Source organism: Palaemon carinicauda, chromosome 18, assembly GCF_036898095.1.
Source record: "Palaemon carinicauda isolate YSFRI2023 chromosome 18, ASM3689809v2, whole genome shotgun sequence".
Classification (NCBI taxonomy): Eukaryota; Metazoa; Arthropoda; class Malacostraca; order Decapoda; family Palaemonidae; genus Palaemon; species Palaemon carinicauda.
In genome coordinates this window covers 81,560,343-81,577,591 of record NC_090742.1, presented here as the reverse complement: position 1 = coordinate 81,577,591, position 17,249 = coordinate 81,560,343, and the positions used below count along the sequence as shown (strand labels likewise).

The 17,249-nt window shown below is 43.4% G+C and overlaps 1 protein-coding gene across 2 annotated transcripts in view; it reads left to right on the top strand.

Annotated features, from left to right (window-relative positions):
* The window catches only part of LOC137657913 (uncharacterized), a 110,781-nt gene extending 97,432 nt beyond the window's left edge, over window positions 1–13,349 (top strand). The window contains exon 4 of one of the 2 annotated variants that reach the window (XM_068392570.1): window positions 11,713–13,349. In XM_068392570.1, coding sequence (XP_068248671.1) covers window positions 11,713–11,901 — 189 coding nt within the window. In that variant the 3' untranslated portion in view covers window positions 11,902–13,349. The remainder of the gene's footprint in view (window positions 1–11,712) is intronic. The other variant, XM_068392571.1, reaches the window with a different exon arrangement.
* Window positions 13,350–17,249: the final 3,900 nt, after the last annotated feature.

The window sequence follows — 17,249 nt, the reverse complement described above, 5'->3', positions numbered from 1 at the left end:
TCAGGTGCGACATAAGTAGGGTGCTTCTTGCTCAGGGCCGGAAGCTTAGAGCAGGTAAAGCCTCTACTCTTGAATGCGGCGGCTAGCATAGCCTGGGCCTTTGCGAGATCGAACACTATCTCTTCCTTAGGTTCGGTCTCTTCCTTCGAGGCAGGTTCGGAACGAAGACGGACGTAACAGTCCGGGTAGGCCTCAAAGTTTGGGAAGAACTCCACGTCTTCCAAAGGGACCGTGCCGATCTTATCACTGACGAAGATCCTGCCGGTCGCAATAACCATATGCTCAGCATACCTCCACGGGTTGGCATGTGAGCAAGCGGGGAGATCCTTAACCGAAATCCTCTTCGGTTCTCTGGATCCCATCATGGACCTGATGAACTCCTGGTTCTCCTTCAACCTGTCGTCCATGACGGCTCTAATCAGTCGGATCATTTCTTGAGTAGAAGAAGAAGGATCCGGGGTCGAGGAGGTAGACGGAATAGACATTTCCGACGGTGTAGGAGTAGGAGCGGGGATGGAAGGAGGAGCAACCTCTTGCTCCGACTCGGCGTATTCCACCTTGTCTTCTTCATCTTCGGCTCCTTGAGCCATAAGCGTTTTCTCCGTGTCTTCCGAGACATCCGATATCTGTTCGTCATCTTCGGAATCCAAACGGCACTCGTGCATGGACTGAGCCATGACTACATCAGGTTCCACTGTAATTTGGACAGTGGGGATCACGTCTTTGGGTATCACTGAATCAGGGGAGGCCTTAGGGAACAAAAGTGACCTCAATTCTTCGGTGGCCAGGTAAGGTCCGGTGGCATTTTTCTGGAAGCCACGCACCCACTTGCGTAGCTTTTCACGAGAAATGTCTCTGACCTCCGCTGAGGGAGGGTTATGGAAGGCTTCAACTAGGTGAGCCTGACAGACCGTACAGTTCAGTGGATTCCAAAACTTCAGATCCCCTTTCTTGTCTGCACAAGGGGCGTGAGTCCTGCAAGCCGTATGCCCGTAAAACTGCGGGCGTTTCACAGCGCAGAAGGCGAAATCACACTTCATCTGCTCCTCCTGTGGAAGAAAGAGAAAATGAGTATGGGGGAGTCATAAGAATGGCTCTTAAACTAAGTTAATATTAATTATTAATTTTAACTTAAAGAAGGGTGTGATGCATAGAGATTGAAATAGTAAAGGAGAACATACTCCATGCATCTCGCCCGGCTGGTTACCGTAAGCTTGGTCCTTGGATAATCCGAGCGACCGAAGGCACCGGATAGAGTTCCTTAGAGTTCCATAGGGTAATGGAATTCCGTGGAAAAAACCCAAGGGTAAGATTGGGACCGAGATCATTCGGTCCCAAGCTAGGGGCTAGAAGGCCTCCTTTTAAGGTAACTGCTTCCGGCAACCAGCCGTGCTAAGATGCACGCAGCATGCTGGAATTTAGAAGAATGCAAAGAGACAGCATGATCACTAACAGAACAGTACCAAGGTACTGATCTTAATAGTAGAAACAGCCTATCTGTTTGCGGTATAGGGCTATCATTGTCATATGATAGCTAGAAGAAGGGGGTGCAAGTATTCTTGACGCCTCCGGGGGTTTCCGGCAAGCCGCCGGCATGCCGGAGTTCGCTCCAGCAGAGTTTCTGGCATTAGGACAGACAATGTTTAAAGTCAATCATATACCAGGTTGGCGGCCGCCGGTACAACGGCGGCACGCCGGCAGGGGAGCGGCGGCTCCGGCAGTCGGAGGATGCCGGATTGGTGACTGGGATAAGGATGGTTAAAGCGGAACCGGATTGCCGGCAGTAGATGCCGGCACTCCGGCGGCCGACCGGCGAGCGGACGACAAGCTAGGAGAAAGGAGAGCCACCGGTAGTAGCCGGCGGCAGTCGGCAGTCCCCCGGCACATGGGGGGCTGGCGGCAAGGTTAGGGAGAGTCACCAAGGTAGGAGGCAGGTATTGCCGACAGTAGAGGCGGCAAGAGACCGGCACCCGGATAGGGAGAGAGACAGGGGGGAGGGAAGGAATGCAGGAAGTTCCGTCATGGACTCCGGACATCCCCCCCTCCCCTGAGAGGGTGTACCCATGATAGAGGCAGGCTCTAACATCCAGGAGCAGGGGTCACTGAGGACCGGGAGCAAGGTAGCCCAAGGGAGGGCTAGGGGACACCCAAAGAGGGGGGAGACTCCCATATGTAGAACCATTCTAGCAACTAACCCCATAGGACACTATGAAGGTATATGTACCAGAGCGGACTGCACATGGAAGCTCGGGTAGCCCTACTACTCCACCCTAAGGAGGAGTTGTAGGACAGGGGACAGATGGGTATAGACTAACCTAAGCATAGGCTAGGCTATACAAGAGATAGGTGGGGAAGGGAGAAGAGAGAAGTCTTCCAAGGAAGGGTTTCTGTACCAGAGCGGCCACTAGGGAAAGGGAGGACACTCCCTAACCTAAGATAAGGCAGATCGGCTAAAACGGTGCATGAGTACAGTTTCAGCATGGAACAGAGAAACCTTCCTAACCCAACCTAGAGCAGGGCTAAAAGTCCTGAACTAGGAAAGGAAGAAGACATATCGCTATCGCAGGAAAGTCATAGACAATCCTAGCCATAGAGGTAGGGCTAGCCTAACCTCACTCTCGGACGCAACCCTAAGGGAGGTTCATTCCCTTAGGGAGAACAGAGAGGCGATATATACTCTATTAGACATCTGATCCCTTTACTCAGAAAAGGAATCAAGGCTAATTAGAGGGAATGCCAAGGCAGGGGATGAAGGAAGCATATAGGGGTCCTACAAGTAGGTTAGGTTAGAAAGAGTCACTGACTAACCTATCCCCTATATGGTCCCTGAAGGCGAAAAACATTTGCATCACGGTCAAAAGTATTGTAAAATAATGCCACTATCTTCATAACTTAGCCTAGGATCACTAATAAATCATGCATGAACACTTGTATGTAGGCTCTCTGGCCTGGGGGCTATAGTAGCCGACTGGTATGAGGTCAATCGATGACCGATAAAAAGCGTCGAAACACGATATAAAAGTTCCTAGCTATGAAGACTAAATAAACTAATGTATTCGATTAGTAAATAAGGCCGGAAGCGTTGTTGTGGCTAACTAAATAAGGCATGCATAACAACAACGACGCCATAAAATGGCGGGTCCGGTAGAGGCACAGCTCTGCCACAAAACAGCAATTATCTCGGAAAGTAATATTTACTTTACGGTCAGAGCTTAATTAAACAATACTGGAACCTTGTACTCAACTTTCCAGAAGAAGGCGAGGCTGAAGGTAACGACATAACGTAGATGCAAAACGATAAAGGTAACACAGGGAAAATCCGTCTAAGTAGGGCAGCTACTAAACAAAGGATGAAGACGGGCGTGACGTCATTTGAGCAATGGCGCCCGTTTGTTTACGTCTCGAGTATCAGTAGTAGCCACGAGTGAGATTGGCTGTGGAGCGGCTCCCAGCTATTCTCAACCCTTACACACCGAAGCATTAACTCTGTTCGGGGTGAAGATAGCTATGTGGCGCGTTCAGACATGCGTCCCCTGTTGATATACGATGTCTTAAAGGGAAACCTTTGAGATACTCGCTCCAGAAGTTAGAATTCTGTGATAACCTGTGGTTAAATTCTCTGGGAATATCTTAGTAGTCTTATACCCAAGGAAGCTACCAAAAAGGAACCTTCCATCAGGACGCCATGGCTTGAGCCCAAAAAGACTTGATATAGACCTCTGGTATAAAGTTTTCTTTTCTAAAAGTAATAATTTTGCCCAATACGAATTTTTTCATTATGGTAAAAAATGTTATTTTTATTAATAAAATAAATTTTTGAATATACTTACCCGGTGATTATATAGGCTGCAGCTCTGCTGCCCGACAGAAAAACTCTACGTTCAAAATACGCCAGCGATCGCTATGCAGGTAGGGGGTGTACATCAACAGCGCCATCTGTCGAGCAGGTACTCAGTACTCAATGTAAACACAGAACCAATTTTCTCCTCGGTCCACTGGGTCTCTATTGGGGAGGAAGGGAGGGTCCTTTAATATATAATCACCGGGTAAGTATATTCAAAAATTTATTTTATTAATAAAAATAACATTTTTCAATATTAAACTTAGCCGGTGATTATATAAGCTGATTCACACCCAGGGGGGTGGGTAGAGACCAGCATTACTTGTTTACATTATTATGAGCTAAGTATTTTGTATTTCATTTTAGCAGTTATTCAAAATAACAAACATAAAATAAATAAGTACCTGGTAAGGAAGTCGACTTGAACAATTACTCTGCCTTTTTAAGTACGTCTTCCTTACGGAGCCTCGCGATCCTCTTAGGATGCTGAGCGACCCCTAGGATCTGAATTATCAAGGGTTGCAACCCATACAACAGGACCTCATCAAAACCTCTAATCTAGGCGCTTCTCAAGAAATGACTTTGACCACCCGCCAAATCAAGTAGGATGTGAAAGGCTTCTTAGCCTTCCGGACAACCCAAAAACAATAATAAAACATTTCAAGAGAAAGATTAAAAAGGTTATGGAATTAGGGAATTGTAGTGGTTGAGCCCTCACCCACTACTGCACTCGTTGCTACGAATGGTCCCAGAGTGTAGCAGTTCTCGTAAAGAGACTGGACATTCTTAAGATAAAAAGACGCGAACACTGACTTGCTTTTTCAATAGGTTGCGTCGATTATACTTTGCAGAGATCTATTTTGTTTAAAGGCCACGGAAGTTGCGACAGCTCTAACTTCGTGTGTCCTTACCTTCCCTTACCTTCAGCAAAGCTTGGTCTTCCTCATTCAGATGGGAATGAGCTTCTCGTATTAACAGTCTGATAAAATAGGATAAAGCATTCTTTGACATAGGCAAAGATGGTTTCTTAACTGAACACCATAAAGCTTCAGACGGGCCTCGTAAAGGTTTAGTTCGTTTTAAATAGAACTTAAGAGCTCTTACAGGACATAAGACTCTTTCTAGTTCATTTCCAACCATACGATAAGTTTGGAATATCGAACGATATTGGCCAAGGCCGAGAAGGCAGCTCGTTTTTGGCTAGAAAGCCAAGTTGTAGAACATGTAGCCGTTTCGGATGAGAATCCGATGTTCTTGCTGAAGGCATGAATCTCAACTGACTCTTTTAGCTGTGGCTAAGCATACCAGGAAAAGTCTTTAAGGTGAGATCTTTCAGGGAGGCTGATTGTAGCGGTTCGAACCTGTCTGACATAAGGAATCTTAGTACCACGTCTAAATTCCAACCAGGTGTAACCAAACGACGCTCCTTCGTGGTCTCAAAAGACTTAAGGAGGTCCTGTAGATCTTTATTGTTGGAAAGATCTAAGCCTCTGTGACGGAAGACTGATGCCAACATGCTTCTGTAACCCTTGATAGTGGGAGCTGAAAGAGATCGTTCTTTCCTCAGATATAAGAGGAAGTCAGCTATTTGAGTTACAGAGGTACTGGTCGAGGATACGGATACTGACTTGCACCAGTTTCGGAAGATTTCCCACTTCGATTGGTAGACTCTAAGGGTGGATGTTCTCCTTGCTCTAGCAATCGCTCTGGCTGCCTCCTTCGAAAAGCCTCTAGCTCTCGAGAGTCTTCCGATAGTCTGAAGGCAGTCAGACGAAGAGCGTGGAGGCCTTGGTGTACCTTCTTTACGCGTGGCTGACGTAGAATGTCCACCCTTAGGGGAAGTGTTCTGGGAACGTCTACTAGCCATCGATGTACCTCGGTGAACCATTCTCTCGCGGGCCAGAGGGAAGCAACTAGCGTCAACCTTGTCCCTTCGTGAGAGGCGAACTTCTGCAGTACCTTGTTGACAATCTTGAACGGAGGGAATGCATATAGATCTAGGTGTGACCAATCTAGTAGAAAGGCATCTATATGAACTGCTGCTGGGTCCGGGATTGGTGAGCAAAATATTGGGAGCCTCTTGGTCATCGAGGTTGCGAAGAGATCTTATGGTTGGCTGGCCCCAGGTGGCCCAAAGTCTCTTGCATACATCCTTGTGGAGGGTCCATTCTGTTGGAATTATTTGTCCCTTCCGACTGAGACAATCTGCCATGACATTCAAGTTGCCTTGGATGAACCTCGTTACTAGTGATATGTCTAGACCTTTTGACCAGGTGAGGAGGTCCCTTGCGATCTCGTACAACGTCGGAGAGTAGGTCCCTCCTTGCTTGGAGATGTACGCCAAAGCCGTGGTGTTGTCCGAGTTCACCTCCACCACTTTGCCTTGAAGGAGAGACCTGAAGCTTTTCCAGGTCAGACGTACTGCCAGTAGCTTCTTGCAGTTGAAATGCATTGTCCTTTGACTCGAGTTCCATAATCCCGAGCATTCCCGACCGTCTAATGTCGCACCCCAGCCTACGTCCGATGCGTCCGAGAAGAGAACGTGGTTGGGAGTCTGAACAGTCAGGGGAAGACCCTCTCTAAGGTTGATATAGTCCTTTCACCAAGTCAGACAAGACTTTATCTTTCCGGAAACCGGGATCGAGACCGCTTCTAGCATCTTGTCCTTTTTCCAGTGAAAAGCTAGATGGTATAGAAGAGGACGGAGGTGTAGTCTTCCTAGTGACACAAATTGATCCACGGATGACAGTGTCCCTACCAGACTCATCCACAGCCTGACTGAGCAGCGTTCCTTCTTCAGCATCTTCTGAATGGATAGTAGGGCTGGGGGCTGATCGTCTTGTTCAGCAACGTCCTCATCAGAGGGTTCCTCATCCGAAACTGATGAGGAAACGGCAACGGAGTGGGCAACGTCTGACTCGCTGAATCCGGTCGCACTGGTGGATGCGTGACGGAGCCGGACGCAATATCATGGAACTGCTGCACAGTCTGTGAACTGTCAACAACCATGGGTGCGCGAGGAAGTACAGCGTCAACCCGAAACTGTCTAGACCGTCTGGGTTGTGCAGTCAACACCCTACCGGGTTGCTGAGGTTGACGCACTGCGTCACAACAAGTCACCTCTGCTGGTTGTTGAACGTCCTGAACGTCAACAACCACCTCCGAGCGTCGCTTAACGTCAACGTGCGACTGGCAACCCACACTGGGTCGCATCGGTGGAGGAACCACCTCAACTGGCAGACGCGAGTAGGTTACCTCAGCGTCAACAGGGCGCACAACCGACCGGTTGGAAGGTTGTTGGCCAGAAGGAGGAACCACCTCAACTGGCAGACGCGAGTAGGTTACCTCAGCATCAACAGGGCGCACAACCGACCGGTTGGAAGGTTGTTGGCCAGAAGGTTCTTCTCCGCATTTAAGTCCTCTATCAAGGACGCAAGCTTGGACTGCATGGCTTGCAGCAAAGCCCATTTAGGGTCTACGGGAGCAGGTGTGGCAACAGACGGGGTTAGCGACTGAGGCGGAACCATTTACCATCCCTGAAAGCCTTGTTATGTGTGACATAATAGTACAGCAAAACTTCAAAGGCTTGACAAAAGCTGAGAAGTTGACCTGTAAACAACTTGGAGCGTCTCCTGACTAGGCGCCAGGGCGAGTCTACCAGAATTGAGAAGTCTATCTGGGCAGAGGCATGAACTCCCAAGCCGAGAACTTCTCTCGTGTCATATCAGACTCTCGCTCTATAAGCCAGTTTAAAAGAAGGGAAATCAAAGGCTGTATCCCTAAAAACTCCTCCTGGTGCAAAAACCAGTCGCCTAGCCAACGTAACGGTCTCTAGGAGAGCGAGAGAGCACTAGCTTAAAAACAACGGCTTCGAAGTAGCTAGGCCTAGTGTAAGTTCTGACATTTAGGCGAACGAGGAGCAGCAGTTACAAGATCCGGACGAAGATCCTTAAAAAAAATCATCATGATTTAATTAAAGTCCATAGGAGGCTAAGCAGCTTAAGGCTCCTCTCCATCTGACAGAGTCCTCAAGGGAATATCAGTAGGAGGGAGAACAGCAACTTCCTCATCTACAGGAACCTTGTCCGATAAAAGCTAGGTTACCTCAGCGAGTCTCTCACTGGAGCATTAGTAGCAGACCAGAAGGCAACGTCATGTAACTGCTTGACAGTCTGTGAACTGTCAACAACTGAACTGTCAACCACAACAGGTGCGTGAGGACGTACAGTGTCCACTCGAGACTGCTTTGACTGTCTAGACTGAGCAGTCAAAACAACTCTAGAATGCGGAGGTTGACGCACCGCGTCAAAACAAAACAACTTAGACTGTTGTTGTACCTCGCGAACGTCAACGGAAGGTTCCGTGCGTCGCTGAACGTCAACATGCGGCTGGCAGGGTACACTGGAACGCATGGGTGGCGGGACTCTCTCAGCTGGAGTGCGGCAGAAGGTCACCTCAGCGTCCACAGGACGCACAACCGTGGTTGGTTGTAGGCTACAGGTTGGTGTCAACCTTCTCCGCACGAAAGTCCTGCATCAATGACGTTAACTGAGACTGCATGGTCTGCAGCAAAGACCACTTAGGGTCTACAAGAGCAGGTGCGGCAACAGACGGTGTGACTGCCTGATGCGGTACCGCTTTGCCTCTCTTAGGAGGTGAGCAGTCGTCGGAAGACTGCAGCGAGTCCGAACTGACCCAGTGGCTACAACTGGGCCGTTGGACTTGCGCGGAAGGGACCGACTTGCGCTTAATAAGCCGCGAGACCTTGGTCCATGGTTTCTTACGAGAAACCTCTTCCGCAGACGAGAAATAAATGGGCTCTCTCGTCTTTGTGTGGGTGGGGCGATCTTGGGTAGATACGCCCGAAACCACGGAGGGAAAAAACGTCTGTTCGTTGATCAAGGCCTCTCGAACCCATAAGTCGTTCGACATTACTTCTCCCCTGGGCTTGGGAGCTTGCAAGAGGTCCTGGACTAGGTGAACGACAGGCACGAACAGACGAACCCTCGGACGCAACACTGTAACACTTTGCGCATATCACTTTATCGATTTTCTGTTTTGCACTTATTTCACTGAAATCGAAACTTTTACTGATTTCTACCTGAAACACGCAATTCTACCCTTCATTAAAAGGTAGTAATTGCGAAATCAGTCGTATAATGCAGCTCATTAATACTAGCAAAAAACAGAAAACATATATAAAGATAAAAAATTCAGTGGCTGGGAAAGAGACTAAACACTAGTTATTATAAACTACGTTTACAATCTCTCACCGCACAAAGCCTGGGGACAAGAATAAAACCCTAGAAACGTTTTACCTTCCTCCCCTACAGAGACTAGGGACGAGAGTAACACGAGAACAACGTTACCCGCTTGAACGGAACATTTTCTCTCCTCTCTCTCCCTCCGTCTCTATCTCTCTCTCTCTTTCTCTCTTGATTTCGCACCTAAGAGAAAGAGCCCAATTATATATCGTCAAAAAAAAACATGTTATTTGACTAAAGGAAAAACCCAATTATATATCGTCAAAAAAAAACATGTTATTTGACTAAAGGAAAAAAAAACTGAAAGGTTTTCCAAATAAAAAGTTCCTTTAATTTAGAATTTAAAACATTTAAGCTAAGAAAGAATGAACAAAACGTCAGAATCGATTTACTCTTACTGCAAAGTGAAACCGTGATACACTCTCTCTCTATCGTAACGATAGAGCGCATGTTGAACGTCCTGAACGTCAACAACTGCGTAGTCTAAAAAACTAAACGTTAGTTCATCTTTGAAAACAGTACGAAGACTATCAAAGAAATTCTTTCATAAAACATTAAATTTAAAAAGTTTTAAATTCTTTAAAGGCTAAATACGATATAACGGGCTCAACGTTGATTAACTTCGGTTCCAAGTTAGGACCGCCTACTATCAGGAAAGGTCGCATATAAACAAAACATAAAAATTTATTTTTATATGTTTATAATAAATGGAAAGTTAATCGAAGAGGCCTAATAAAGGCGGAGAGATATAAAATATATAGATCTATAACGTGTTAAGCAAAATTACTAAAAACCTAAACACACTTCCGTCTAAGGGAAGGGTCGGCCATTTAAAAGTGAAAGAGAGTCCATACTCTCCTTGTCACCATAATTAAATCTATCCAAAACGAGTTCAAGTTTTGAGATGAAGATAAAACACCTGCATAGCGAAAGCTCAAAACTAGAAATGTGTACTTCACCAAAATATGTGAAAACCAATCCAGTAAGCAATAGCGAATTTAGTAGGTCTTGCCGGTGGCACGACAGAGAGAAAATTGATTCTGTGTTTACATTGAGTACTGAGTACCTGCTCGACAGATGGCGCTGTTGATGTACACCCCCTACCTGCATAGCGATCGCTGGCGTATTTTGAATGTAGAGTTTTTCTGTCGGGCAGCAGAGCTGCAGCCTATATAATCACCGGCTAAGTTTAATATTGAAAAAATAAATCCTAAAGATCAGGGAAAAAAATATGAAACAAAAACTGGTAAAAGGGCTTCATTTCATTGTTTTATAATGTATTTCTAAGTTATATACCAAATTTCAATGCTATCTTTAAAACTAAAGGAGACTATTGAATTTGAAGGTCAAATAGTTTAGAGATATGGGCATTCAAAGTTTTTCTTTGTATTTTTACAAAGACAGTAATAAAAAGTCATGATTATTATGAATTTTATGTTCCTTTTTAGATATTGGTAAATGAAAACAAAGTTACTCATCATGATTTACTCATAAACGAAGATCCTTTTGTCAGGCAAGGCCGTTTCTTTTCTCTCTCTCTCTCCTGCTACTACTACTACTACTACTACTACTACTACTACTACTACTACTACTACTACTACTACTACTACTGTTATTACCCTCTTCTGAACTCTTAATAATTAAGTGAATTTTCTTTCTTATGTTAGCAAGATGTTGAAATTGTCTTTTCCTCTTTGAAATGACAAAATTCTTGCCGAAAACGAGAAATGCAAATGTGAAAATGAGTGAATGTTATAGGTCAAACTCAGGCATGTACACTCTGAGGTTTTGTGGTAGGACTGAAGGGCGAAGGGTACCGTGTACAATAATAAATCGTCTGCGACTCGTGGAAGTTATACAGATTCCATTGTTCAGTTTTTTACATTAAAATGTAATAATTATCAAAATTTATAGCAGAAGAAATACAGCATTTTCCTTTAAGGAACAATGTTTATGGTTTAATTACCCTGTAATTATGAAAGCAAGAGGAATTTTGACAAGATATTTCTTATACGTATTCTCCATTGCCATAAGATATGTCCAGAAACCTTACTTACAATGACACCCTAAGCATAACGGTGAGGATAGTCCAGTCATTTCACCTGGTGTATTGTAATTGGTTCTGCATCACTAAAGTGCAAGTTGTGCCCAAATTGGATATTTTGTTCCCTTGTTTATGATTATAAATTGGGAAATTCCTCATTTTCAAGCAGCCCACAAAACTAACTAATCCAGAGATGCTAAGATTTCCTCGTAATGAAATTCACATTGAACCAACAATGCTTTTATCTGCTTGAATTTCTCCAAAAACAGAAGGAAGGACTGAAGCTTCTTTTCTGATGGAAAAACAAGAAAATGGTTGTTCTAAATGGAATTATTTTGGTTGAGGGCTTAACTACTTCTGCAGGTACTCAATTCTTGTCAACCTGTCTTTAAAATATGCTTGCCTTTGTCTTTTAAATAGGCCTCACCTAAATTAACTATCAAGTCTTGGAATTGGTTGGATCAAGCAGTGAAGTGTTTTCAATTTGTTACTTTAAAAGTTTAGTTATTTCATTCTTTTGATCTCGTGACGATTTAAAATACTATCCTGTTAAAGTTACAAAGGTCTCTTCACAGATTCAGGGTCAACAGCAGAAAATACAAGAACAAATTCAAAGACAACATCAACAACTTCAAGAAGAAATTTTCCGACAACATCAAGCCATTTTCAACCAGAGAAATTTCCCATTCCCTAATGGCTTCAATCCAATCCAATTCCCAAACTTCCACCAAATAGGCTTTGGTGGATTTTAAAGTCTCATACTAATCCATTCCAGCAGTACTTGATTGCACTTACTTCTAGTACTTATCACTGAGGTAACAAAGGTAAACTTACTGTACAGTACTGTATAGTAATGGAAACTGCAATCAAATTTCAACTCTAGGTATACACTGTTATATATGAGTTGCCCCCTGTTTACTAATTATAAAGTACTGTACTGTAATTTAAGGGGCCTAATGTTTATGCTTTAGGTTAAGTTGATTTAACTATTACTGTACTTAATGTTTATGCCTTTGAATTATGTCAAGTCAATTTATCTATCTCATATATTGAGTAAAAATTAGATTGTTTGGTTGAAAATTCTTTCTGGAAACTTTAGCTATGGGTAATTTCTTTTGGAGATTTGTGCCAAGAGTTTTCAGTGCTGAAAATATATGATGTCTATAGTGAATTAAGATTGTCTTAATTCTTCAGTTGATTAGTGGGTTATGAGAAGAAAATTCTTTAATTGTTCACCGTTGACAAAATTGCACTTTAGATTATAAGGGTTTTCATGAACTGATGAGTAGCAATGGTTTACTACACTTTGTGCGAAAAGATTTGTAAGCAGTACCACAAAGAATCTATTTCTATTTTTTTCCCATGTAAACCGATGTTACTATTTTTTATTTCACTGCACTTATAAAATATAATTTATTTAAAACATAATATACTGTGTTATGTTTGAATACAGTACTTGTTTCATCTATAGGGTATTGTCTTGTTTTATTTATTTACACATGGACTAGATATTAAATTTAAAATTTAATTCATGATTTGTCACTGATGAATGATATTTGTAGAATATCTTATATGTTCTACAAACAAATTCTGTTCAGTAAAGGGGTATACTGTACTTTTTTTTTTTTTTCAATGATTTTAAAGCTGCTCTTTGGAATTCTTATTTACTATGAATTTAAATTTAAATTTTTATTATTTTTATGTTTACATATTAACCTATTACCTTTAATTAATTTTTTATATATATAAATTAATATGAATTAAAGGTGATAAAAATTTGCTCATGTAAAAACTTACTTTGCAAAGTACAGCATATTTATTACTCTAGAAAAGTAAGTCACAATTGTATTCCCATTCAAATTTTATATATTTGTTACTATGGAGGAATGAATAACTCACAATTATATTTGTGGCAGCTTAATGCAATTTGAACCTAGATTCTGTTATGGTGAACTGGATGGAACTGCAGATTCTGGTTAATAATATTACTTCCTAAAACTGGTATAATGCAGTTTTTAATTTTTGCATCTGTTGTTCTAATAAAATATTTTAACGAATTCTAAAGTCTCATTCTAGAATAAGATGTGCCTTTTATTACCTTCTTGAGGTCATAAACCAAAAGTTATCCCCCTGTTACTACAGTACCTATAAAATTGTCCTTTGAAGGTGCATAATAGCTGTGATTAAATATTATCTAAAACACTTGTATCTCTAATCCTATGAAAAATATAATTTCCATATGCAAAGTAAGTAATGCTGCAATCGCATCTCCACACTGTGATCTCAAGCTGCATCAAAATGCAGTAGTTTAAATTGGACTTGCTAAAAACTAAAAAAAAACACAAGGCTGTGCTATTGGGTGACCTGAGACCCGGATGCTTACGTAAGTGGAAGAGTTAAAGGAGAAAAGAAATGAAAGAGTTAAAGGAGAAAAGAAATGAAAGAGTTAATGGAGAAAAGAAATGAAAGAGTTAAAGGAGAAAAGAAATGAAAAGAGGTTATGACATTATCCACTCTCTCCTAAATAATGACAACACTAAACAGATTAAGAGCAGCATGTAAATGAATGGCTACATTAAACTTTGTGCATTTGGCAATAACCTCAACAAATGTTGGAGTTCAACTTCATGTCTCCTATGTACTGACCTTGGTAAAACTTTTGGATCCTAAAGGAAAAAATTTGGAAGTAATTTTTATTTTTCCTATCTATACAAACCTGATTTCTTTACATAAGAGAAGATAACAGTGCAAGCTCATGTTATGGCCATTAAAACTTTCAACAAGGTATAGTCAACCTTAACGGTTATCTGAATGTGGTAGCAGGGGGAACCATTGCTCCCCAGTCCTCCCTTCCTCACTATGAAGTCACTTTGATTGCAGATGGAGACTTCTCGGGGATTAGGTGATGGCAGCCCAAGTATGTGTTAAGAACTCGGGTTTGTACAGTTAGAAAAATAATTCCTTAAAAATTTGTCTCTTGTTCCTACAAACCTTCATTCTTTTTACCTAGGAGATTCGCTCACAACTGAAAAACTTTCGACCTGGGATTGCAGCATCTTAGCTTGATAATTTGTGGGATGAGCATCCAGACACCCACAAGCCACTAGAGCTTAACAATACCAGAGGGCTAACAGCTTGTACAACCAAGGACAGCGAGTGGGAACTAATCTGTGACCTTGTCTGTTACATATATTGCAAAGGATCTTGCTAGTATACACACTTGATTATATACCCAGACAGCCCAACTCCCCATTGTAAGAAGGTTAGGATGTAACTGCATATAAAATGTGTTCAGGCAACCAGCATCCTGGAGTTCACTTGCAGTTGATGAGAACCAGCTGGCAGGGCATAGGATGCTGTATCGACAAAAGAGGGGATGATGAAGAAAAGGCCAGTCATTTCTTAAACAAGCATCCCAGGCTAACACTGTAACCTCTGTCCTTGACTGACTGCCGATTGTCCTGTGAGGGAGCTAAGGTAGCTAGACCACTTGATGAGCAGCCACCATATGACATAGAGTAAACATATTTAGGGACCTCTGAGTTACACCTTGCAGGGATCATCATATTTTATAGCATCAATGTTGAATCGAGTATAGGGGCGTTTCTGTTTGCTTCTCTGAGGTCTCCATCTTTCAGGCAACTGGATTCTCAGACGCTTTCACAAGCTCGCTAGTAACACATGCATCACGAAAAAGTTCTTTCTGAATGCCATTAGGCATGCTGATACCCTTGACGGCACGAGCTCTCGCTTGACCCGCCTGTTGAGGGGAGGGGTAAGGCTCGGTCGATGTCCCACCTACCCTGGAGGATAAGGTCTTTTGTTACCCTCTTTTGACTTTGCCCTAGCTGACAAAGCTTTGAAAGTATTTGATCCGAATTGTCAAACACTTCCAGAAAACTTGCAATTTGGAAAGGCCTAAACCTACAGTCCACACCCGCCGGATTTTGAGTCTTAAAGACAACATCAGGGATGGAACTGAACATCACCTGCCCTATCTCCTTGAATGGGTGATGTAGTAGAAGGGACTATGCAACTCGCCGACCTTCTTGGCCAAAGCCAAGGCGAGAAGGAAACTTCTTTTCAGGGTCAAATCATGGTCCAAAGTTTGACCCAAAGGTTTGTAAAGAGGTCCTTTACTATTCTAGGGAGGTAGTCTCACTCCTGATTGAGGGCAAGAACATGAGGCAAAACAGGGGAATGCACAGACATCTAGAATTCCTAAAGAACGCTGGGATGCGTCCTAAAATGGAGTCTGCAGGTCTGGTCGTGACTAACAGTACACCAGTACAGTAATTTCAGTTGAGAGATGTCGCGAACAGGTCATCAGTGGAGAACCGCACAAAGTAAGGACTTTGTTCACTATTCAAGGATCTGGTATAAACCCAGCTGAACAACTCACTCACTCTATCTTTTGTCCATCGCAGAATCTTGATGACTAGATGGCAGAGGTGCTGTGAAACGAACGTCCTTATTGAGATACGCCATTATGGTTGTGTTCTACTGAGTGACATGGAAAGAGCTTGTAAAGGGCTAGAAAAGCTGGCTTCCCCTTCAGAAAGTATTTGGCTCTGCTGATTGGAATCAGACCACAGCCCGGAGGCCATGTGCTGTTGCAGGTGAGGCCCCCACCCTTTTTTTTTATGTATTTGTGAAGAACCTGAAATCTGGAGAAAAATAAGATATTCAGAACCTCTATGAGAAAGTTGGAGTCTAGCTTCCACCGACTCGGTCTTTCCTCTGTTCTGATCCTACCAGAATGTATATTTCCAGAAGGTCTCTGCTCCAAGACCAAAAGGTCTTCAGCTGCCACTTTAGTGACCGAAGGTAGAGGTGACATTACCAGGTGGGCTTACAGTGACCTATTTCCTTGAGCCTTTCGATTTTGCTTTGGGATGGGGAATCCTACAGTAATTAATTATCTATCTACATTCCTAGATATACCAGACTTGGTTTGGGCTACAGGGATAACGACAAGATTACCATGACCCCAGATTGTAGTAAAACTTGAGAAGTCCGACTCTCTGTAGAAGGGTCTCTCCACCGAGGCTGCCAGGATCAGCCAGTCTTCTAGATACTGAAGGAGATGAAAGCCATTGGCATGGGCCCCCGGGGCAAAATTAAGCGAACACCCTTTTGAATATTTGAGGTGCTGTTGAAAGGCCGAGCACAGAATTTGGAACTGGTATATCTTGTCGTGTAGGAAGAATCTCAAGTACTGCTACTTCTTGACACTGGAACAGGATCTGGAAGGAAGATTCTTTTAGAACCAACGTGACCATGAAGTTCCCTGGTCTGATGTTTGTCTGCCTTGTTGCGGTCTCAGTCTTGAGGGATGTTTGTAGGGACATACTCGATCAGGGCCAAGAGGTTCATGACCGGTCTCCCGCCTTTGGACGCATTTTCTACAAGAAGGGGTTGATTGTAAAGCCTGGAGACATAGGATCTCTTGGAGAGTGCCCTTTTCTAACGTAGCCTGGACTCCTACCCGAAGAGCAATGTCATTTGTTGCTCCATCACGAAGGACCTAGATCTCGTTGGCGGACAAATTAGGGGAGGAGCAGAGTTGAAGAACAGGAAAATGTAGCCCGAATAGAGGACACTGACCATTCACCTGTAATTCTGGCATCTTCCAACTGGAAGTATCCAGGGAGGATTGCCCGCTATAGCGAAGACATTGTCCATGTTTAGCTGCTCTCTGCCCCCACCCTTTTCCTTGTGCCTATCTTGTCATTGGAGAAGGCTTAAGCTGTAAAAGTTCTTTAGAGGAGGGTGGGATGACACAGCCCAATAGCCCGTCTTGGCTCGTTTACCTCCACCTTCCCGCAACAGCCACGGCTTTTCATATAGGAAACTTGAAGAAAGTTTAGTGTTAAAAGGATCCTCTCTTCAGAACCTGTTTCTAGAATTTAGAGAAGTGGGCATTACATCTTTGCAGGACCTGGATGGTTAACTGGGTTAGCAGTGTTAAGAGTCCTTGCTACGAATGAGGACGATGTTTGGACACTACACATCTCAGGGTCTGACAGGTCTAACATTTTGCAGACTGTCCCAGAATAGTGGTCCATTCAGGAGAAGGCCTGTAGAGTTACTGTCTCTG